The following is a 25114-nucleotide window of genomic DNA, read 5'->3' as shown; positions in this document are numbered from 1 at the left end:
TGAACCATCAACATTATCTAATTCCAGAACATTTTCATCACCCAAGGTTTTAAGAGGATTAAACAAAACTTCTTCACTTAATAGATATAATTGAAATATATAAGTGATAATGATAGATTTTTTGTCATGTTGATAGGATATAATAGAACAGAATTGGTCACTTCATTTAAACTGGTTACAAATCAACACTTTCTCAAAACCAGACCAGATTAATTAAATGAATACTGAATTTGCAGTCAAGACAGCAGGCTGTTAATCCTTCTTCCACTAATAGTAAGTAATGTAACATTGAACGGGTCACTTAAAAGCTATACTGTATTCCATTACATGACACTTAAAAACCTTGGAGTAAGACAGACCTTGGTTCAAATACTAAAGACATCACTTAATTGTGGACAAATTACTCAATCTCCCTAAGCCTAAATTTTCTCATTTATAAAATGGGGCTAAAAATAGATCAATTCTCATATGGATAAAGATTAAGTAAAATAGAGTAATGTCCTGAGCACTAGATTAAATGTTAACTATTATATTTTTAAAAATATCTCAATTGCCTCGTGTTTAAAATGAGGGGAGATCATTTTTAAAATCCCACTAGCTCTAAAATTGGTGATTAAAAAATAATAATAAAATAAAATTGGTGATTAGAGTATAACATCCTTAAGACCCCACTGGCTCTAAATTTCAGGAGTCCACCACGTTTAGGGATCCTAGTTAGTTACACAGAAAGACTGTGTAAGACTGCCTTGGTCTTAAGAGCACATAAAAGCAAACTTTTTTTTTTTAATTGTAAATGTGATTCATATTTATTACCAAAATTTTAGACAATACATAAAAAAGAAGAAAAATAAAAATAGGGGATCCCTGGGTGGCGCAGCGGTTTAGCGCCTGCCTTTGGCCCAGGGCGCGATCCTGGGGACCCGGGATCGAATCCCACGTCAGTCTCCCGGTGCATGGAGCCTGCTTCTCCCTCTGCCTATGTCTCTGCCTCTCTCTCTCTCTCTGTGTGACTATCATAAATAAATAAAAAAAATTAAAAAATAAAAAAAATAATAAAAATAATCAGAGGCATCATGCTCCCTGATTTCAAACTATATCACAAAGCTATAGCAATCAAAACAGTATGGTACTGGCATAAAAACAGACAACATAGATCAACAGAACAAAATAGAGGGCACAGAAATAAATCCAAACATATATGGTCAATTAGTTTACAACTAAGGAGCCAAGAATATACAATGGGGAAAGGACAGTCTCTTCAACAGTGTTGGGAAAACTAGACAGTTACATGCAAAAGAATGAAACTGGATGCCTTACACTATATACAAAAATTAACTCAAAGTAGATTAAAGATTTGAACATATGACCTGAAATCATAAAACTCCTAGAAGAAAACACTGGTAAGCAACTTGACAACGGTCTTGGTGATGATTTTTCTGGGTTTGATACCAAAAGCAAAGGCAACAAAGAAAAAAATAAACAATGGGACTACATTAAATTAAAAAGTTTCTGCGTAATGAAGGAAAACACCCACAAAATGAAAAGGACTCTACTGTATGGGAGAAAATATTTGCAAATCATGTATCTAGGAAGGAGTTAATATCCAAAATATATAAAGAACAGACGACTCAACAGTAATCCAGTTAAAAAATGGGCTGAAGATTTGAATAGACATTTTTCCCAAAAAAGACCATGGGTACATGAAAAGATGCTTAACATCGCTAATTATTAAGGAAATGCAAATTAAAACCACAAAGAGATATTACCTCACACCTGTTGGGATGGCTATTATAAAAAAGGACAAGGAATTATAAGTGTTGGTGAGGATGTAGAGAAAGAGAACCCTTGTACACTGTTGGTGGGAATGTAAATTGGTGCAGCCACTGTGGAAAACAGGATGGAGATTCCTTAAAAATTTTAAAAATAGAAATACCCTATGATCCAGAAATTCCACTTCTGGGTATTTACCTGAAGAAAGCAAAAACACTAATTCAAAAAGACGTATGCACTCCATGTTCGCCTCAGCATTATTATTTTTAAAGGTTTATTTATTTGAGAGAGAGAGAGAGAGAGAGAGAGAGAACACGAACACATGTGTATACTCCTATGCTCGAGTTGGGGAAGAGTGGAAGGAGAGAATCTAAGCAGATTTCCTGCTGAGGGCGGAGCCCAACACAGGGCTTGATCTCATAACCCATGAGATCACCACCTGAGCTGAAACCAAGAGTCAAACATCCAACTGACTGAGCCACCTATGCACCAGCTTCAGCATTACTTGCAATAACTACGATATGGAAACAATCTAAGTGTCCACTGATGGATGAGTGGATAAAGAAATTGTGATACACACACACACACACACACACATACACACACACACTCTCAGGGTACATCAGTCAGCCATAAAAAGGAATGAAATCTTACTATTTGTGACAACATGCATGGATCTTGAGGGCACTATGCTAAGTGAAATAAGTCAGACAAAGATGAATACCATATGAGAGATACAGATATATAAAGGTCATCATCACATGTATTAGCTACTCAAATGGGCAACATTATGACTCTAAGTCTATATAGCCATATTAAGTTATCAAGTTTCCTCTCAGAAATCTAATACTATTAGCTACTAGATGTACTATTATTTTATGAAGTACTAAGGAAGAAAAAACATTGTCAAACTATAACATACTATCTAAGTAGCATCTTGATTTCAGAGAAGTTAAAATGCAAAAAAAATGCATATATTAGCACTGATGAAAAATAGTATGTAAAAGAAAAAACATTTCTTTTTTATTGTTCAAAGTTAGCTGCTAAAACTGCCCAATTTTAAAAACCTATAAAATACTGAAGTCACATTACAGTGACTTGTCAGGCAGTACTTCTGACAAAAAACAACAAACTTTTAACTTCACCCTAAACAAAATTCTGACCATTAAGCCAATGGACAATAAACAAACACATACATAGACAAATAGATACCATCTCTATCATCCTGTGGATTTACTATACATCATTTAAACCTCCTGAATAGCTCAAAGTATGATAGAGTTTTAGAGCTAAAAAGACTCTTAGAGATTATTTCACTTAACATATGTGGAAAATCAGATTAAAAGAATTCAAATGGCTAATTAACATGTCACACTGGTAATTATTAGTAGAGCCAACAAAAGAATCCAGGTATACTGATTCCCAGTCCAAAGTATTCTTAATTTTTAAACATTAATCAATTTCTAGATTTAACTAAATACATTTACCTTAAAAATCTGGGTCATAAGAAAAATCTGTACTGAGTAATACTTTCAACTTAGGCTCACCAAATTCTGCAGTTGTTAATCACTGGATGTTTCTTGATTATCTGTTGTGTATGGACACTCTGATGACTTGAAAGCTTTGCTATCCTAAAAGTTAAAGTACTTAGAATCTGTAATTTGAGACTTTTTATTAGAACAGGGGCTTACTTTTTTAGCTACTGTATTTCTTTGATTTGAAGATGCATGTTTTTTCCTAACACCTCTGAAAACTTAAAATTGATGACATCTTATAATCTTTGTCAGCCAGGTGGTAGTCAAGACAGCCATCAAGGCCTACATATACATTTGCTTGATATTTCAGGTGGCAAGACTGCAATTCCTTTCTTTTTTTTTTTTATACTTTGGCACGCTGATTTCTTTTTTTAAAATTTTATTTAAATTCAATTAATTAACATATAATGTATTACTGGTTTCAGAGGAGAGGTCAGTGACTCACCAGTCTTAAATAATACGTAGTACTCATTACATCACGAGCCCCCCCTTAATGTCCATCACCCAGTTACCCCATCCTTCTACCCTCCTCCTCTCTAGCAACCCTCGATTTGTTTCCTATGATTAAGAGTCTCTTATGGTTTGTCTCCCTCTCTGATTTCATTTTATTTTTGCCTCTCTCCCCTTATGTTCCACTGTTCTGTTTCTTAAATTCCACATATGAGTGAGATCGTATGATAATTGTTTTCCTCTGATTGACTTATTTCGCTTAGCATAATATCCTCTAGTCCCATCCAGGGTAACTGATGTTTCAGTTAACAACCATTTGAGTAGTAATTGAAAATGGAATATAACTCCAGGTTATTGTCTGAAAATCTTACCTTGAGACCTTCCTTTTTCAAAAGATTTTATTTATTTATTTGAGAGAAAGAGAGCACAGAGGGAAAGGGAGAAACAGACTCCCCACCAAGCAGAGAGCCAGACATGGGGCTTGATCCCAGGACCCTGAGATCATGACTCAAGCCAAAGGCAGACGCCCAACTGACTGAGCCACCCAGGGACCTCAGGACCTTCTGATAAGGTCAAGAAGATGTTACTATCAATGAGTATTACTGAGAACACCAGAGACAACTGTAAAAAATGTAATTCAGAAGTTCTCAAAATTTTGGTCTCAGAACTCCCACAGGTGATTAAAAATTACTGAGGATCTCAAAAGGCTCTTGTTTATGTCGGTTATATCTACTTATCACTTTGGAAATTAAAACACAGAAATGTTGAAAATTGCTTATCCATTCCTTTAGAAATACTATAATAGGGGCAGCTGGGTCGTTCAGTCAGTTAAGCAGCTGCCTTCAGCTCAGGTCATTGATCTTGGGGTCCTGGGATTGAGGGCTGCATCAGGCTCTGGGCTCAGCAAGAAGTTTGCTTTTCCCTCTCCCTCTACTCTTCCCCCCACCCTGAATTGTACTCTCTCTTAAATAAATAAATAAATAAATAAATAAATAAATAAATAAATAAATATCTTTTTAAAAAACCCTATAAATCCATGAGAAGTTAACATATTCTTTTTTTGTTGTTGTTTTTAAAATTTTATTTATTTATTCACGAGAGACACACACAGAGAGAGAAAGAAGCAAAGACACAGGCAGAGGGAGAAGCAGGCTCCATGCAGGGAACCTGACGTGGGACTCGATCCTGGGTCTCCAGGATCACGCCCTGGGCTGAAAGCGGCTCTAAACCGCTGAGCCACCTGGACTGCCCATGTTAACATATTCTAACAAAATTACTTTAAAAAATAAGTGAGAATGGCATTATTTTGTGTTTTTTGGAAATCTCTTTAATATCTGGCTTAATAGCAGGCAACTGGATTCTCACATCAACTTTTTTTTAAAAGATTTTATTCATTTGACAGAGAGAAAAAGCACAAGTAGACAGTAGGCAGAGGGAGAGGGAGAAGCAGGCTCCTCACTAAGCAGAGAGCCTGACGTGGGGCTTTGTCTCAGAACCCTGGGATCATGACATGAGCCAAAGGCAGACCCTTAACAGACTGAGTCACCCAGGCGCCCGTCATATTTACTTTTGTATTCAATCTTTTGAGATCTCAGAAAACACCACTGTACATTTGTGAGAGAACAAAAGTGAAGAAGATAAATAAGGTTCTATTATTACTATGAAAGTAGCTTCAACTTTGGGGGCTCTCTGAAAGAGGTTAGGAGAGCCTCAGACGTCCCCAGATCATACTGAGGACCACTGCTGTAACATCATGCTTTTGATGGCACAGAGGACAACACTGCCTGGAAAAAACAGGAATACCAACAATTCCAAATCAAAAAGTGATCAGAAGAGTTGGATTTTAAATTCTAATTCTAAAGAATTATACCTTAAACAATTTTACTTAAACTCCTTTTTTATGCATACGTAAGAGTGCTATATGATTAAAAAAATCCATGCTTGAATAAGTCTAAAAGAATTTGTTCAATATGTATAAAATAAAAATTCTAGGGATGCTTGGATGGCTCAGTGGTTGGGCCTCTGTCTGCCTTTGGCTCAGGGCATGATCCTGGGATCCCGGATTGGGTCCCACATCGGGCTTCCTGCATGGAACCTGCTTCTACCTCTGCCTATGTCTCTGCCTCTCTCTTTTTCGCTCTGTGTCTCTCATGAATAAAAAAATAAAATCTTAAAAAAAAAATAAATAAAATAAAAATTATATGTGATAAGAAAACTATTTATCATAATTTACTGGCAGTGTTTTTCTTTCTTTTTGGTACCTAAAATAATGGTATGTCTTATAATTTATGGTGCCAGAGATTCAATTAAATATAGTAAATATTTGTATAAAAATCTGTGTCATTTTCCTCTTGTGGGGAGGAATCTGGATATTACTGGAATTTTTAAACACAAGTAATGATGGGACTGAAAACACTAACATAACTAAAATATTTGAAGAAAATATTCTAAATGGGAAATATATAATTTAGCACTACACATTTTCAGAAAGTATTCCTACTAAATGGAATAGTGAAATATCTCTGACTTTATTCTTACAGTGAAATATTCTGTTTTTATAGGTAAATAATATTTGGATTTGAAAAACTGACATTCTTTATTCTAGAATGTTCAAATTTGGATTTATTTGTAGGCTTAAAATATTATAAACTTTAAATGAAGTGCAGGTATAGTTTAGGTTTTTCTATAATGGGTAATTATACTTTACCTTTAACCATTTGTAGCATTTGAAAGTGCTCTATAAAATATAAAAACCCCTCAGAATAACTATTTACTGAATATAGGTATTCGTCATTCTAATTCACTTACCTGGACTGTTTTAGTGGAATGATCTGCATGATTTAAAGTGGTTCTGTCAGTATCTGGATCAGACTCTGTCTGCCTCAGGGAAGTTCGTTTTTTCTTTGTAAGGTCTGCATCTCTATTGTATGAGTATCCAAGTTTGGAAGTGGGAGATAAACTTGGTTTTTTGATAGGTGATTCAGGATCTGATCTGCATTCTAAGGGTCTGGAATTCTCTAATTTTTCTTTCTCCAAGTTTTTACTAATGTCTAGAGTCTGAAGCTTTTGTTCCTCTGTCTCCTCATAAATAAAGGGTGGAGACACATCCTTCTTCTTATCACTAACATAGAAGTCACTTAATTCTAAAGTCTCAGCTTTCAGTAGTCTCTTCTTGCCTAACAAAACTTGTGCGTGGGTTGAATCTGTATTGTAATATATTCCAGGGTCATCAGATCCTGAAGTCCTTCCAGAGCTCTGCTGGGACTTTTGGGGTTCTGTGTCACTTTTAGTCCTGCGACAGTACGGGGAGGCTGTGCTTGGACTAAGATGATCATCAGGAGTCTGATGTTCACTTTCTGACTCTCCAACCCCACTATCATTTACAAATACAGAGTCATCTTGCGATAAGAAGTCTACTGCTCCACTGGTAGGCTGCTGTAGTTCAGGCTCCCGTTTCAGATCACTAAGCTCTGCGTAGAACTTTTCCTGATCAACAGAACTGTTTGTATCTGTTTCATAATTTCCAACTTTGTATGTGCTTTTACTGCTGTTCTCCTCTATCTGGACAACATTCAGTTCTTGGCCACTGAAATGTGCTCTGATTTGATAGAGATAAGTCATAACAGTCAGTTTGTCAGGAATTGCCAGTAAGACCATGTCAGAAGGTTCCAATAACCGGGAAATTCCTATGCTGGCAAATCCATCATATGCCTTCAAAGAAAGGAAAAACAAAGATATACTGAATAATTCAAACAATCCATACATTTTAAAAACAGCAAAAGAATAGATATTATCTAGACAGACTGTGATGAACATTTCACAATATATTGAATCATTATGTTGTACACCTATAACCTATATGATGTTATATGTCATTTATACTTTAATTAAAAAGTTATAAAAATAAAGTTTAGTTACCATTAAAAGAAAGCAAAATTTTAATGGATTTTGTTGTTGTTGTTGGAGGGCATACCATGTTACTGACATTATTGCCACAAGAACAGAACAAAATTTCACATGAGAAATTTCTAAAAGTGGGGTAAGTGCAAGAAAAAAAAAGTTTCTTAATTAATAGCAATTGAAATATTCTTTTCCAATAAAGAAAATAAGCAAAAATTAGAATTAAAACAAAAAGAAATCTTAGAATCAATTTTTAGAAGGAACTAAGGTATAAAGAAATAACAATCTAGAGTTTTATCATTCCTATCAACCTCTTTTTACCATGTTCATATAATTGCAGTGATTTGTGAAGAAAAAATATAGCTACATATCCCCAAAGAACTAACTCCTAGATTACCTGGTATAAAGTATAAGTGTTATTAAAGTCCAGGAATATACAAACATTTTTTAAATGCCCAATTAAGACCGATTTTCATAATGAGTGGAGTGATTGCATTTTCACTACATCCATTTTGGAAAGAATGAAATGTTTTGAGTAGTACAACGTAGTTGAGAATGTGAGGCTGCATTGTATTATTTTTGTTAGCCTTTAAATGACTGTGGCACATCAGGTTTTTCTAGTTTTGAAGAATCAAAGCTGTTTCTCAATTTACAATTAATTATTACCATCCTGAACTAACCCTTGAAAACAGCACTGTGTTGCTAGGAAGCATTAAAAATATGGTTAAAGGTTCAGATATACTCTTGGGAAAGGTAAGGACCCTCTAGCTGTATACTGACTTTGGAATATAAAATGTCTAGACTTTACAACAACCTAGATGTAGGATCATAATGCGAAGCTTTTCTTAAGAGAAAGGTTAGGAAGTTATGTAACAATTTAGAAGGAATTAGTCTTTTGCACTTACATATTAAAGTGCATTTCTACCTTTGAATTTAATCCTTGTCTCATATTCTTCCTGTAGTTTAATAAATGTTGTGGAATAAGTAAGAAAGAAAATGAAAAATAAATTGCAATATTAAAACCTCTTCAATTTTCACAGCACTATGTTTCATAATATAGGTACCTCAAAATATTTACTCAAGTGAATGGCTCAGTTGGTGTGCATGTTTAGGCCTGTTTGTTATTTTACATGTTTTAGGAAAATTAAAGTCATTTTCCTCCTCATGTGCCTTGACAACCTGATTGACAGACATCAATTGCAGACCATCATGAAAAGCACCACAGGCAGTATTCTAAACATTTCCCAATTATCTAAAACACTGACATACTGGTTAAGATCATATGTCACAGGTAAATACCTTTTTTATTCAGTCCTTTTTACAGACCTGGGAAAATGATTAGCTTCCTCGTGGGGAATCTCCTGTGTTTTGCTTCATGTAGCAATTCATTTTATGCACACTAACTGCACTAAAAAAACATTTAAAAACAAACCGGGTTTTTTACAAGGGAGGTCAAGACTTTATAAAGGAATTTTCCCATAGGTTAACTTCTGCTGTGGTCAATCACCTTTTTAGCTGTTTGTATGTGGAGAAAAAGAAGAGGTCTTTCAAAGAAAATTGTCTTATTCATTCCTAGATATTATTTAATTGGCAAGGAGGAGTCCTTGCCAGTTATGTTATGCATCTGCATGAAACTTAAGACACAGGCTTTGTTTCTTGTGCTGCTTTAAGTTCAATCAAGGGCAGATGAGGTTATCAGGAAGAACTGTGTGAAGCCGGAAATAAATCCGCAGGTAGCAACTGATACTCAATGTAGATATCAGGTAGGAAGTTGGAAAGTGATGAAAAGGCAAGACTGTATTAACAATTATTTATTCAATTGCACAATTAATAGGATCATCTAAATTAAAACCTTTTCAAAAAGACATGATTACCTGCCCTACAAGATCTAATTGAGAAAAATATTAATAGGATATTCTCTATGTAGCAATATGTAAACCCAAGGTATGATCATCATTATTAATTTCCTGAAAAAGTAATGGAAAGAAATGTGACTTACGCCTTTAGGCAAATCTCTGTACTCTTAAAAATACATAGCTGGGTACAATCAACAAGTCTTTTTCAGAATTTCAAACAGTATTTTAAAAAACTTTACTTTAGGGATGCCTAGGTGGCTTAGTGGTTGAGTGTCTGCCTTTGGCTCAAGGCGTGATCCCAGGGTCCCAGAATCAAGTCCCACATCGGGCTCCCCGCAGGGAGTCTGCTTCTCCCCCTCTGCCTTTCTGTGTCTCTTATGAATAAATATTTAAAACAAAACAAAACAAAACTTCATTTTATAAAAATAATAATGGTTTATTTTATAACACTTTTATCTGTGTTTAAATTAACTTAGTATTTTATTCAAATGCAAAAAAATGCAAGCATAGAAATATATCTAAAAATATAATTTAATTGATGAAAAACAGGCTTTCACTTTGAGAGACACAAGTTCTACAAAATTATACAAAAAATAATTCATGAGAAATGATTTACTCTTAATATGCCCACCACAGATGTGATTTCTATAAAGAAAATACACTAAAATTTTAAGATTTACCTTTTTTGGTGGCATACTTCAACTAAAAAAAAAAAAAACTGACAGTTTTATTTTTTTTTTTATTTTTTTTTTTTTTTTTAAATTTTTATTTATTTATGATAGTCACACACAGAGAGAGAGAGAGAGGGGCAGAGACACAGGCCGAGGGAGAAGCAGGCTCCATGCACCGGGAGCCCGACATGGGATTCGATCCCGGGTCTCCAGGATCGCGCCCTGGGCCAAAGGCAGGCGCCAAACCGCTGCGCCACCCAGGGATCCCAAAACTGACAGTTTTAAAATGTATTTCTCTAGGCCAGCATATGAATTTGTAAATAAAAAAGCATTTTTAATGACAATACAAATTTTTGGATTTAGAGAGCAATAAAAGTAAAAAATCATTGACTTAAATTCTTATCTGCTAGCTGAACTTCTATCAAGGTTCCCTTTATAGATTTTTTAACACTGGTGGTTTAATTATCTAATTTAAAGTAGATTGAAAACTTTAGTCCAGACCAGAGGTTATTAATCACGTTGTTCCATGAATCCTTTTGGTAATGAACCTCTTCTCAGAATAATGCTTTTATGGTTATAAAATACATAGGATTAAAGAAACCAATTATATGAAAAACTATGAAAATATTAATAAAACTGAATTTGAGAAACAGCAATACATGTGCCTTTTGTGACTGTATTAACAACTGTAATTTTGAAGAAGTGATGAGTTTAAAAGATATTTGTAGCTATTACAACTGCAATGTGATATCAAAATATCTAAGATTCTCAAGGTGATAAAGTCTCAGGCATGGCTAATGCTAAAGTGTGCTGCCTAAATTCATAACTGAAGGAAATGCTGAATTTCATTTAAAGAATTAATAAAACAAAATAAAATACATTCTCACCCGATTGTCATGTTCAATAACCCCCTGAATTCTATCCATATGTCCCAGATTAAGAATTCCTATTCTAAGATAACAACATATTTCATTAACTTCTCAGTTGAAGAATTCAATGCAGCACAAAACACACTGATACCCACTACATGTTGAGTTAGTGTTTCGCTCTTTTCTCGTATCACAGTACACATTCATAATTATAATGTTGTACCGTGCACTGGGGTAAATAGTTAAGTTAGCCTGTGGCCACAGTCAGCTGGCCCAAGCACTTCTGAAAGCTCAGCCTCACACAGCTACCCTGGAGGCCAAAGGATCAATATCCCCACTGGGAAGCTCTGACCTCAGTATACTAATTAATTATGTGGAAAAACTGTACAGTTTACCAGAAAATGAAAAAAAAAATCCAATGTTCATATCTTTTTGCTTCTAGGAACATATGCATCCTTTTCTTTTATAACTCATTAGGCTCCTGCCCTTATCCCCTCTCAACAGATTTTTCTAAACTCATAATCATTTATGGTGTAATAGCATTGGGTGTACTTTTTAAAAGCTAAATCTTGAATAAAAGCAGTATGCTTCAACAAAAATTTAACAGTTAACGAAGTCCATACACATATTAAAATCGGATGCCAGTCTGGCACTTGTGATCTTTAAAGGCTATGACAACTCAAAGTAAACCATGCATCCTATTTGAACTGCAGGAAGCAGACTACCTTCTGTGAGCTGCAGTTATGACCTCACAAAACAACCTCAGTTTCCCCAAATTAACAAAAGCCAGAGAGGAGTCAAATTTGAAAGTACATATTTTTCTCCTGGGCAATTCTTACCTTTTTGTTGTTCTCCTTAATATCTTGAGGATTCAGAGACTTGTAGTCACTGAGGGAGAAAATGGCACAGTAGGTACATACAGTATTTGAAAAAAAAAACAAAAACAACAAAAAAACCCCAGCTGTTTTTAAAACAAACTGAATCTAAAAATGTGACATTCTATAATACCAAAGAGTAACTAGCAATTTCACAGCAATTCAATCAACAAAACTAATAGTGTGGAAAATTAAGGAAATAAATAAATAAATAACAGAAACAGTGATTACATGTTTCATTGCCTGAAGCTTTCCATCTAAAAGAGAAGTTAAGGCAGGGCACCAGAGACCAGGCTTGACAACCAAATTTACCATGAGGTAATCCCTTGTTGTCGACGTACAAAGAGCTACCAGCTTATTTGTCTCATCTCATTTTAACAGCCACACAATTTTCATAATAATTTGAAGTTAGTTCTGTTATAAGATTAAGAAGAAAAAAGTGTTTGCTTTTTTTTAAAGAGAAAAGATTGATTTTAGGCATCAAGAAGGGAGAACTTTTCTTTCTGGCACACATATCTTTTCTCAAAAAGCAAAAGGTGTGGGTAATAAAGAAACATAAAGTCAACTATTTCAGGACATACGTTAAGAAATTATGTTTTTTTTAAAACTATTATTTACAAAATATTTACAGGGAATGGAAAACATTTCTACTTACATCAAATCTGGTCTAAAGTGATGTAATATTGCACAAAAAGATAAACCATTTCTCCACGATGTAGTAAAATTGGTGATTTTCACTCCCCGGTAGTTTTTTGTAACTTCTTTGCACCATACAAGCAATGACTGACTAGCATTTGGCTTTCGCCCCAAAACAGGACTTGGTATAGGACTCGGCTAGAAAAAAAGAAAAGAGAAAAACATTAAAATAATTTAATGGAAGATGAAAATTAACATTAATTGACCTAACTAGATCATTTAAACTCTTTGATGTCAGTTTAGGTCCTTCAAAACTGTCAATTCAAGACAACTGTAACTTCCAAGAAGGAGACATGAATCTTAAGTTATTATCTTCAGTTTTAGCCTATGGCATTTGCCTGACAAGGATGTAGATATGCAAGATTTTAAACTCATACATAAGAACAAGCCAAGAGCTATATTGATGGAAACATTAAAGTATTTAAATACTTAAGTCTGAATATTTGTGTAACTCTTACACCCTAAGAAATTTCCCCCAGTACAAAAATGTACAAATATAGTTCCTTTTTGACTAGATTAAAACTAATGTATCATGAAGTCTAACTGTAGCACAAACTGTTAGCAGTGGAAAGATAAAAAACCTAGTAAGTTTTTTATTTTTTTTATTTTATTTTATTTTATTTTTTTTATTTTTATTTTTATTTTTTTTAATTTTATTTATTTATTTATGATAGAGAGAGAGAGAGAGAGAGAGGCAGAGACACAGGCAGAGGGAGAAGCAGGCAGAGGGAGAAGCAGGCTCCATGCACCGGGAGCCCGATGTGGGATTCGATCCTGGGTCTCCAGAATCGCACCCTGGGCCAAAGGCAGGCGCCAAACCGCTGCGCCACCCAGGGATCCCCCTAGTAAGTTTTTTAAATGCAGTAATCATGCATTTTAGAAAGCACAATGATAATCACACTCAGATATTTCTTACATAAATTTAATGATGGCAAAATAGATTTAGAGCTCTTAGCAATAGTCAGGTTATTGGTAGCAATAGCACACAATTTAGATTTGCTCAAAGTATCTTTTAATTATCACTGAAAGCTACTTTTGTAGGTCAGTTAGGGGTATGTGTTGTGTGTATGTTAAATCTTAAGCATATTCTTTGTTTTTCCCCTTGTTCATGTACTTAAAACAATGATGACAAAAAAACCCCAAAAACTACATAAGATTTTTATCCTAAACTTTTATTATTCTTACAAACATGTCACTTTCTTTATTGAGTAATGATCACATTTTTTTATTATAACATTAGAGGCTGGTACAACTGAAAACCATTAAGAAAACTACTAAATGTTTCTGGATTTAAAATTTTGCTATCAGTTAAAAGTGCTGGCTATAAACATAAAATAGAAGCCCTCTAAAATAAAGTGAAAGGGGAATGATTATTTACCCCTAATATCACTTAAGTTTAACAAGCAAAACCATTCTTGACACACAGCTTACTTAAGAAAGACCAATGATGCCCCCACTTGACAAAAGCATGTTAGTGCCAAACAATTAAAATCATCAACTCCACGTAATTATGATTATGCATTCACTGCTCCTGTAATAAAACTACTAAGAAACACCAAGGATGTAATTTCTTATTTTTTTTATTAAATTTTTTTAACTGTCAGATTAACCAACTGTTATATAAACAAAGCGTGAATCTTGCAAAGTGCTGTTCTTTAAGTAATCACCTATACAAAATAAATGCGGAAAAATTCACAGGCCATAAAATTCAATAAATTTGGATCAAATCTACCTAATATAAAGAAGTATGTAAAAATGAAATTCCCAATGTAGTAGGGTATTTACTTTAAAAACTATTAAATATCTTTTCATCTAATGGTGACTTTCCACTGTGATTTTCAGATTGTTCTAGACACTTAACCTGGAAGTAGAGTGGAAAATGGTCTATGGATGAGGCAGGGGATCAATGCACTGGGCACAAACATATTTTTTTCCTTAGACTTTCTATTATTTAAAGGATTGTTTTTTAAAAAATGTTTTTATTTATCAAATTATATTATTAGAGCACTGATTCATTCCAAGTATGAGTAATAAGTACACGGCACAGGTAATCTGCAACTATCATTACACTGATTCATTCCAGTCACCATAAGCACGTACACAGGTAATGTACAAAAGTCATTACCACCATGTTATAATCTATAATGGCTTTCTGTGCTTAAGAAATAGGGAAAATATACCATGTCATTATGATTATGAATATACCCTTGTTTCTAAGAAGGTTCAATATGAAAAGGCTAAAAGAACTAAACTAAGCTTTGGATTTCCCTAGCATAAAACCCTTGAATTAAAAATATCTTACAAGGATGCTTACTGCACTGCCAAGCAAAAGAAGTCATTTGTAATTGAAGAAACTTTGATAAAATTACAAGCCCTGTAAATGGTCATATTGGTTGCAGATAAAGAATACTGAAGTAGAACCATTGTACAATAAATCATCCACTTCAGAACAGCTGATCTTTCATCTAATATTTTGCAGAGGTCATAAAGAAATAAGCAGTTAAATAATTTCAGACCCTTCAGGATATAAACAAATGTAAATGCTTGTTTCTTGCAATAGCTGGCTCCGGATGTGGCAGGTTACTTTACTTCTCTAGGTCTCTGCTTCCTCAACTATAAAATGGAGATTGTAATGGTACCTATTTCATAGTGTCACTGTAGTAAGAGGACTGCCTCCTACTCCTCCCACCTGTTATTGCTCATTACCACCTCTCCCCTGACCACTTTGAACTGTATTAACCTCTTTGCTGTTCTTTAGATACCCAAGACATGGTCCCACCTTAGAGCCTTTGTACAGATTGCTCCATTTGCCTGGATGCTCTCCTGTCACATATCTTCATGGTTACCTCCAATGCAACCATTTTTGTTATGCCTATTCTAGCTACCCTATTTAATATTGTAACTCACCTTCATCATTCAACCTCAACTCCACACTCCTGACTACCTTATCTTGCTCTGTTTTTTCCATAGTACCTATCATCTTCTTATGGTCCATATATTTTGGTCGTTACCAAAATATGCTTATCGGTTAAACTTAATGCTTATTACTTTGCCCATTCTCACTAAATAAAAGAGCTATGAAGATATGGATCTTAGTTTGTTTTACTAACTTATCCCAAGCATTCAGAACAGATCCTGGCATATAGCAGGCACTCAATAAATACTGTTGTGTGTAAATACTTGGCACCATGTATGACACACAGAAACAACTCTGTAAATGTTAATCGCAATTATTATTACTATAGGTAATACACTACTAGCACTTGAATTCCTATATTTGAGGGTCTTTTGGAAACTTCAAAGGCCATGAATTTCTTCAATATTAGTGAAAAATACTTTTGCAAACAAAGCTTTAACTAGAAGATAGTATTGATACTTTATGTGCAAAATGGGGCCCTTGGGATTCTTGGCAATGTATCTATTCCTATGGGTTTGGTGAAAAAAGAAGCTCTGAGTGACTAATTTAGTGCTTTCCAAAGAAAGGAAGACACCAAAATGTGACCACTAATGGTAGAACCAAACTCTCAGATGTTGGAACAACTCTTTAAAAGTTCTTTCTTTTGGGATGCCTGGGTGGCTCAGTAGTTGAGCATCTGCCTTCGTTTCAGGGTGTGATCTCGGGGCCCTGGGATGGAGTCCCACACTGGGCTCCTTGTGGGGAGCCTGCCTCTCCCTCTGCCTATGTTTCTGCCTCTCTCTGTGTGTCTCTCATGAGTAAATAAAAATCTTAAACAAAAATAAAAGTTCTTTCTTTTATTTTTTCAGTGACCAGATGTATGAGAGGGCATTTTTTTTTAAAGATTTTATTTATTTATTTGACAGAGAGAGCAAGCACAATCAGGGGGAGCTGTAGGCAGAGGGAAAGGGAGAAGTGGGCTCCCTGATGAGCAGGAAGCCAGATGCAGGACTCTATCCCAGAGCCCAAGGATCATGACCTGAGCTGAAGGCAGAGGACACTTAACTGACTGAGCCTCTCAGGCACCCCAACACCTCTTTATTTAACATTCTGGGAAAGTAAAGCACAGATATTACAGTTATCTTTTTTATGCACCAAAAGAGGAAATTTCTAAGAGCCATTATAATTATGATCAGATTTTTTAAAATTATGATCAGATTAATCAGAATCTCATTGATTTTTATTAACTGATCTGCTTAAGTAGGTGATCTTTCTAGTTCTCTCTCAATCAAACTACTGTATGCATGAAATTATACCAATCTCAGCTTAACCAAGAACTACAGGAAGATGTCAACCATCGTGATGATAGAGCCAGTTTGAAGTATTAACAGTAGAGAGGAAATAGGACTTGAAACCATTGTTTCACTTAACATTTCTATTATTTAGTATAGGTAATTTTAACGTATTGTTTCTGTTAACATAGCATTTTACATATTAAAGATAGAAGGCCATCTGGTTACTTTTGCTATCAAAAGCAATAGGAATGCTTTCAGGAAACACAGTCAAATAACTTGTTACAAAATTTCCTAGATTTTAATAGCTGCAAGAAATCTCAATTCCATTTTTTCTGCTCTACTCCTCTCACTATGGCTGCCTTCTCTTTGCTCTTTCCCCTTCTTCCACTGATATAAGCACATATATATTCCTCTAGGTATTGCTGTAAATAGTCTTGTCTTTCCACACTTTGAGCTGATTCACTCCCAGGATTTCAACTATCACTTCCATGCAGATGATTCCCAAATATACATTTATAGTTCAAACTATCTCAAGTTGACATTTCCAGCTGGCCGTCCTTCCTGCCATATAAAATTCAAACTCAATATGTTCAAACTATAATTATAATCTTTTCTAACAACCTGCTTCATTTTCATTATGTTTACAAATGATACTGCTATTGTTCCAATTGTCTAGACTTTAAATCTCAGAATCAGCTTTGACCTCTTCCTTCCCCTATCATCCTTTATTCGTTAATTCATGGGAAATTTTGACCCTATTGTTGTAATCTATTTTCTTTTGCCTAGCTATTGCAAAATCTTCCTAAGAGGTCCCCCTTCTTCCAAATTCTCCTTTATCTGATTCATTGCCATAGCAACAATCTTCTTAAAGCACAGGTCAAAGCCTCTCATGACTCTTAAACATATAAAATGATGTCAAGATACTTTTGAGCAAAGAATCCCAAATCTTTTTAAATGTATCTACTCCCTAGGATGATTCACCATTCTCTAGAATCACTATGCTTTCCTTCTGAGCCCCAGCTGCCCCACTTCCTGTCTTTGATCATATAGATAGTCACCTCACTTTGGAGTATCTTCAGTCCCAAGTACAAACTGCTACAATTCTGCTCTACCTTCAAGATTAGGTATAGCTGTCATCTTGCACATGAAATCTTTCCAACTCCAGTCAGCAGGAATTTTCAATATTCCTTTAACCCTCACATAGAATTTTTACTACAATATGTTGTTTTTTTCTGTCCACAAAAAGATGTTAATCTTTCATTAATCTATAAAGTATATTCTGAGCACTTAATGTCCCCAGGCAATGTTAAAACCCTTACATGGATTAGCTCATTTAATCCTCACAACTCCTTTGAGATAAGTGCTATTATTCCAAATTTCAGTTGTAGAAACTGAAGTTAACATAGCTAGAAAGTGAAGGAGTTAGAATCTATAACAAGGTGTTCCTGCTCCAGAGCCTGTGCTCTTAACCAACATGTAATTTACATTTCAAGATAATGCAGTTTTAGGACCTCAGTAGAAAGTATGAATTTCTTGAGATTAGTAGTTGCCTTAGTCAACTTCTTAAGATGACTGGCTGTGGGGCAGTACTGGTGGCTCAGTGGTTTAGCGCCACCTTCAGTCCAGGGCGTGATCCTGGAGACCAGGAATCAAGTCCCACATTGGGCTCTCTGCCTGCTTCTCCCTCCGCCTGTGTCTCAGCCTCTCTCTCTCTCTCTCTCCCTCTATGTGCCTCTCATGAATAAATAAATAAAAAATCTTAAAAAAAAAAAAGATGACTGGCTGTCCTGTGTATATTAAATTGATTCCAAAAGGGCAATTAAGGCAAACAATTTAAACCCTAGAAGTATTTAGTTACTAAAACCCTTTGTCCATTCTTTGGATTTTAGATTATTGGTTGGAACTAGAACTAGAACTATGTAAGTCCAGAGCAGTGAAATATATACTACCATTCCTAAAATTGTAGGACAGTTTGTTCTCCCTACTACTGATTCTGGGAGCCTTCCCCCAGTTATCACAATTTTCTTGAAATTTATTTGAGAGAGAGAGAGGGAGAGCACAAGTAGGGGAGGGGCAGTGGAAGAGAATCATCAAGTAGACTCCCTGCTGAGCCCAGAGCCAAGGCAGAGGTCAATCTCACAACCCATGAGATCATGACCTGAACTGAAACCAAGAGTCGCTGGACTGACTAAGCCACCCAGGCAACCCCAATTATTACAAGTTTTTGAAAACAACTGAGGAAAGTGTGGATAAATCTTAATATTTGGTGAGCCCAAATTAACAGCAGTGGTGAAAATTAAAACACTTGTATTTGTACTGCTTATTATTTTTCAAAGTATTTTCACTTAAATCATTACATTTTATTCTCATGGTAAAATTGGGTTTTGTTATTTTACTTCTCAATCAGAAAGATTATGCTGTAGTTAAAATAATATTAGGAGAAACTTACATTAAAGAACTACCATCTGAACACAGTTTTTAAAAAGCTGAACAAAGGGACACTTGGGTGGTTCAGTGGTTCAGCATCTGCCCTTGCCCAGGGGCGTGATCCTGGAGTCCCAGGACCCAGTCCTGCATCGGGCTCTCTGCATGGAGCCTGCTTCTCTCTCTGCCTAGGTCTCTGCCTCTCTCTTTGTGTCTCTCATGAATAAATAAATAATTTTTTTTTAAAAAAGCTGAACAAAATGTTTAGGAAACTTTCTAAGATATATCAAACAACTATCCTTAAGCTTAGGCTGTGAAGAGACTAGAAAACTAGAGAGGGAGCAAAGTTCTCAGGACTGCTTTTATAATGGTGGCTCTGGAAGAGTGAATGGAGAGCCAGAGCTGCACTATGGTAGACTCCCAAATAGCAATATGCAAAATAAAATAATAAAAATGAGAATAAAAACTAGTGAAATTGGAAATATGCATACAATAAAAAGGATGAACCAAAAGTTGCTTCTTTGAAATGACAAAATCAATTAAAACTGATATGACTGATAAAGAGAAAAAGAGGAAAATGAATTCCTAGAAAAGTATGACTAGAAGAAAACAAAAAAGTTTTTGTTTCTACAACTATAAAAGAAATTAAATCTGTAATTAAAAACCTTCCTATAGGGTAATTATAGGAGGGCACTTGATATAATGAGCACTGGGTGTTATATGCAACTGATGAATCACTAAATTCTACCTCTGAAATTAGTAAAAAACAAAAACAAAAAAATCTTCCTATAAACAAAATTTCAATTGACCTTATTGATAAGTTCTACCAAACATTCAAGGAATAAGTATCTCCAATATTATACAAAGTCTTCTGGGGAATAGGAAAAATTAGTTTATTTCACAACTCATTTCATGATCCTTGCAAACTCTGATACCAAACGCAATAGTAAAAAGTGAAATTACAGGTGAAAAAAATCTGTCATGAATATAGAGGCAAAAGTGCTAATAAAATTATTAGCATACTGAACCTAGCAATTTATAAATTAAACAAACTGGACACTTACCCAAGGAATGCACATTTGACTTAACAAATAAATTAGGAAATATATTGAGGCAACTTGCCAAATTAACAGATTATAGGGGAAAATATGTAGATATAATCATCTAATTAGATACAGAGAAACATCAAGTAAAATGTAATGTCCATTTATATTTATAAAATAGTCTTAGCAAAGTAGTAGTAACAAGATTCCTTAACTCATAACGTCTTCAGCAAATATTTCAATGGTGAAATATTTTAAGTTTTCCCTTTGAGACTGGGAATCTATCACCCTTGTTACTCAACATTGTATCGCAGGTGTTAGCTAGTTTAGCAAGGCCAGAAAAAGATAAAAGGTTGTAACTATTAGAAAAGAATCAAAATTATATAACTGACATTATTTGCAAATAATATAATTAAGTACACAGAAAATCAAAAGAATCTACAAGTAATTTATTAGAATGAATATAGAATTTAAGGAAATTGCTGGATACAAAAAAACAATGGTGTACAAAACCAACTGCATTCCTATATATCAACAAAAGCAGTTAGAAATTTAAATTTTTAAGACCATTATGGTAGCATAAATAACAAGTACTAAGGAATAAATCTACAAATAATACACAAGAGTGTTATTTAAAAACTACCAAGCTTTACTGTGAGAAAATAAAAGAGTTTTAAAGAATGAGAAATATACCATATCCATGGATTAGAAGACAGGATTGTAAAGATAACAAGTATTTCCAGAGAGAAAGGGTTAATTAAAAGACCTAAGCCTTTTATAAGATGACCTCAAGTTTACCTTCTAGCAACATTCCCATGGAAATATACTGCATTAGATCAACGTGAATGGTCAAGTTTGTTACCAGGCAACATTATTTATTGTAAAAATGACCCTAGCTTATTGGACTGCATCTAGACTAGGAAGCTTGTCAATTAACTATAAATGCTATTGAAAAACAAAAGATCTCCCTTTGTTTTAGTGAGATTCTTGTAATCAAATGTGTCCCTTGAGGGATCTAGTTACACATACAGGCTATTACAAGAGCGTGTATCTTATAAACCATAGTAGTCCATACTTGCCCATCTTACAACTGAACAGTTCATGGGGAGCTGAACTATGGCACTGAAGATCTGATGTTATAATGCTAACATATCACATTTCCTGTCCTCCTATAAAAAGCTAAGTAACCTAGTACCAAATTATTTTATATATACACACAAAGCGCTTATAATCAGAATGAAAATTTGCTCTATCACATTAGTATTCAGAGAACTGCGCAAAGCACTACTACACACTTCTCCCCAGAAAGGCTAAAATTAAAAACTTTTTAAATTAAAATTTTAATGAAATCAAAAATATCAAGTGTTGACAAGGATGTGGAGCAAAGGGAGCTCATAGAGACCTGATGGAAAGACTCTGGCATCATCTATTAGGGTAAATCTAAAGAGGTGCAAATGTTATGACCCAGCAATCTCAGATTTATAACCTACAGAAATTCATTGCTTACACAAGATAGAATACATGTTCAAAAGTGTTCACAGCAGCGCTGTTTACAATTTCCTAGATCTGAAAATAATCCAAGGGTTCATCAACAATAAAATAGATCTTAGGATTGTGGTCTATTCTGTTAGTGAAATACTTCACACAGAGAGACTGAGAGAAGGAAGGATGAGGGAGGGAAAGAAATATAGAACACATTTAATCCTAAAACATACTATTGAACAAAAGAAAACAGGTACAAAATCATATATACATACCATACGATTCCAATTACATAAAATGAAAAACGAGGCAAACCTAAACTATATTGTTTAAGGATTTGTACTTAAAACTTCTAGAGTGATTTCAAAGATCTAATTCTTTTGGTGTTTACACAGATGTTCACTTAAAATAATTTTCTTAAGCTGTGTATTATATTTTGTGCAGTCTCCTGCATATATTTTACATTCATTTCTGTTTTACAGCAAAAAAGTCTAAGAATAATACTGGAATTGCTGGTATTAAAATGATAAAGTAAAGATGATGGTTTCCCCCATTCAATTTAAAAATCTCCTAAAGGTAACAAGGATAATGAGAAAAAATGAGAAATTTTTTCAGCTGAAGTAGGAGACATGTGTAACTGGCCTGCAATATATGGGGATGTCCTGACAATAAATCAATAACCAAGTTTCCAAGTTACCAGAAGAAGCACATATAAATAAAGAAGACAGAACTCATATAGTGCGAAAAATTTAAAAGTAGAAAGTGTAATGGTTAACCATTTTTAAATGCACAGTTCAGCAATATTAAGTACATTCCTATTGTTGTGCAACTATCACCACTGTCCATCTCTAGGATACTTTTCATCTTGTGGAACTGAAACTCTATACCTACTGAACAATAATTCCCCATTTCTCCTTTCACACAGCTGCTGGCAACAACAATTGTATTTTCTGGCTCTATGATTCTGACCACTCTAGGTACATTATATAGGTGGAATCATACATATTTATCATTTTTTGAATGGCTTATTTCACTTTGCACAATATCCTCAAGGTTCACCCATGTTATAGTTTATGTGAGAATTTCCTTCCCTTTAAGGCTAAACAATATTCCATGGTGTGTGTGTGTGTATGTGTGTGTGTGTATATATATATATATATATATATATACACACACACACATTTTGTTTATCCATTCATCTGTTGATGGACAGATGGGTTGCTTCCACATTTTAGCTATTGTGAATAATGCTGCTATATATGTGAGTGCACAAGTATCTCTTTAAGATCTTGCTTTCAAGTCTTTTGGGTATATATCCAGAAGTGAAACTGCTGAATCATACAGTAATTTTATTTTATACTTTTTGAGGAACATCTATAGTGTTTTCCACAGTGGTTCCACTATTTTACATCAACCAACAGTGCATAAGAGTCTCAATTTTTCCACATCCTCACCAACACTTGTCATCTTTTTCCCCCTTCCTTTCCTTCTCTTCCCCCTCAATAATAGCCATCCTAATGAATGTGAAGTGATATCTCACTGTTTTGATTTTCATTTCTCTAATGATTAGTGATTTTGAGCATCTTTTCATGTACGAATTGATCATTCATATATTTTCTTTGGTGAAATGTCTATTCAAAAAAAAGAAATGTCTATTCAAGTCTATTGAATATGTCTATTCAAGTTCCTTTGTTTTTTATTCTTGAGTTTTAAGAGTTTACTACATATTCTGAATATTAGCCCCTTATCAGATATATAACTTGGAAATATCTTCTCATATTATGTGGGTTGCATTTTCACTGTTGATTGTGTTCTTTCATGCGTCCTTCCATGCATATAAATTTTAAATTTTCATGAAGTCCAATTTGTCTCTTTATTCTTTGTTATTTGTGTCTTCTTATATCTAATAATTAATTCTCAAATCCAAACTTGTGAAGCTTCTGCCCTATATTCTAAGAGTTTTATAGTTTTAGCTTATACATTCAGGTCTATTTTAAATTGATTTTGGGGATGCCTGGGTGGCTCAGTGGTTAAGCATCTGCCTTCAGCTCAGGGCGTGATCCTGGAGTCCCAGGATTGAGTCCCACATCAGGCTCCCTGTAGGGAGCCTGCTTCTCCTTCTGCCTATGTCTCTGCCTCTCTCTTTCTGTGTCTCTCATGAATAAATAAATAAAATCTTTTTAAAAAATGAATTAATTTTGTATAAGGTGCTAGGTAAAGATCCAAGTCCAATTCAAGTAGATATCCAGTTTTTCCAGAACCATTTGTTGAAAAGACTGTACTGTCCCCACTGAATGGACTTGGCACCCTTGTTGAAAATCATTTGACCATATATGCAAGGGTCTATATCTGGGCTTTCTATTCTATACCATTGCTCTATATGTCTATCTTTATGTCAGTACCACATTGTTTTGATTACTGTAGCTTTGTAATAACTTTTGAAATCAAGAAGTGTGAGCCCTCCAAAATTATTCTTTTTCAAGATTGTTTGGCTATTTGGGGTACCCTGAGATTCCATATGAGTTTTAGAGCAGATTTTCCCATTTTTGCAAAAAAACTCTTTGGATTTTGATGAGGACTGCATTAAATCTGTAGATCATTTTGGGCATCTTAACAATATTAAGTCTTCCTATCCATAAACATAGGATGTCTTTCCATTTATTTGTGTCTTCTTTAATTTATTTCGTCATTATTTCCTACTTTCCAGTGTAGAAGTCTTTCACTTCCTTAATTAATTCCTTAGTTAATTCCTTAGTGTTTTATTCTTTTTGATACTATTGTAATTGGAATTGTTTTCTTAACTTCCTTTTCATACTTTTTGATACTATTGTAATTGGAATTGTTTTCTTAACTTCCTTTTCATACTTCCTTCCTTTCATAGTTAGCAATAAAATGCAACTTATTTTTGTGTTCGCTATGCAACCTTTGCTGAGCTCATTTAGTCTAGCATTATTTTTTTGCGTGGAATCTTTATGGTTTTCTATATATAACACCATAATCGTCTATGCAGAGAGACAGTTTCACTTCTTCCATTCCTTTTTGGATGCTTTTTGTTTCTCTTCCTGCTTTAACTAGTGCTTTCAGTATTACACTGAAGAGAAGTGGAGAGAATAGGCATCCTTGCTTCGTTCCTGATATTAGTGTATATACTTTCAATCTTTCACCATTGAGAATTGATAACAACTGTGAGTTTTTCATAAAAGGTTTTTATTATCTTGAGGTAGCTCCCATCTATTCCTAGTTTGTTGAGTGTTTTCTCATAAAAGGTGCTGAATGTTGTTCTGTACTTTTCCTGCATTTATTAAGATAATCATACAATACCTATTGTTCATTACATTAATGTGGGGTTGAC

At 34.4% G+C, this 25114-nt stretch overlaps 1 protein-coding gene across 22 annotated transcripts in view; it reads right to left on the bottom strand.

The window, feature by feature from the left end:
• EHBP1 (EH domain binding protein 1) overlaps nucleotides 1-25114 on the bottom strand; it is a 346207-nt gene that overhangs the window by 88685 nt on the left and 232408 nt on the right. For all 22 annotated transcript variants that reach the window (XM_049115573.1, XM_049115565.1, XM_035721685.2 and 19 more), the window contains 3 exons: nucleotides 12582-12760; nucleotides 11891-11939; nucleotides 6564-7466 (listed from right to left, as the gene is read on the bottom strand). In XM_049115573.1, coding sequence (XP_048971530.1) covers nucleotides 6564-7466; nucleotides 11891-11939; nucleotides 12582-12760 — 1131 coding nt within the window. The remainder of the gene's footprint in view (nucleotides 1-6563; nucleotides 7467-11890; nucleotides 11940-12581; nucleotides 12761-25114) is intronic.

This window comes from Canis lupus, chromosome 10 (genome assembly GCF_003254725.2).
Source record: "Canis lupus dingo isolate Sandy chromosome 10, ASM325472v2, whole genome shotgun sequence".
Lineage (NCBI taxonomy): Eukaryota > Metazoa > Chordata > Mammalia > Carnivora > Canidae > Canis > Canis lupus.
The sequence above is the reverse complement of the archived record's forward strand: the minus strand, read 5'-3'. Positions and strand labels throughout refer to the sequence as shown.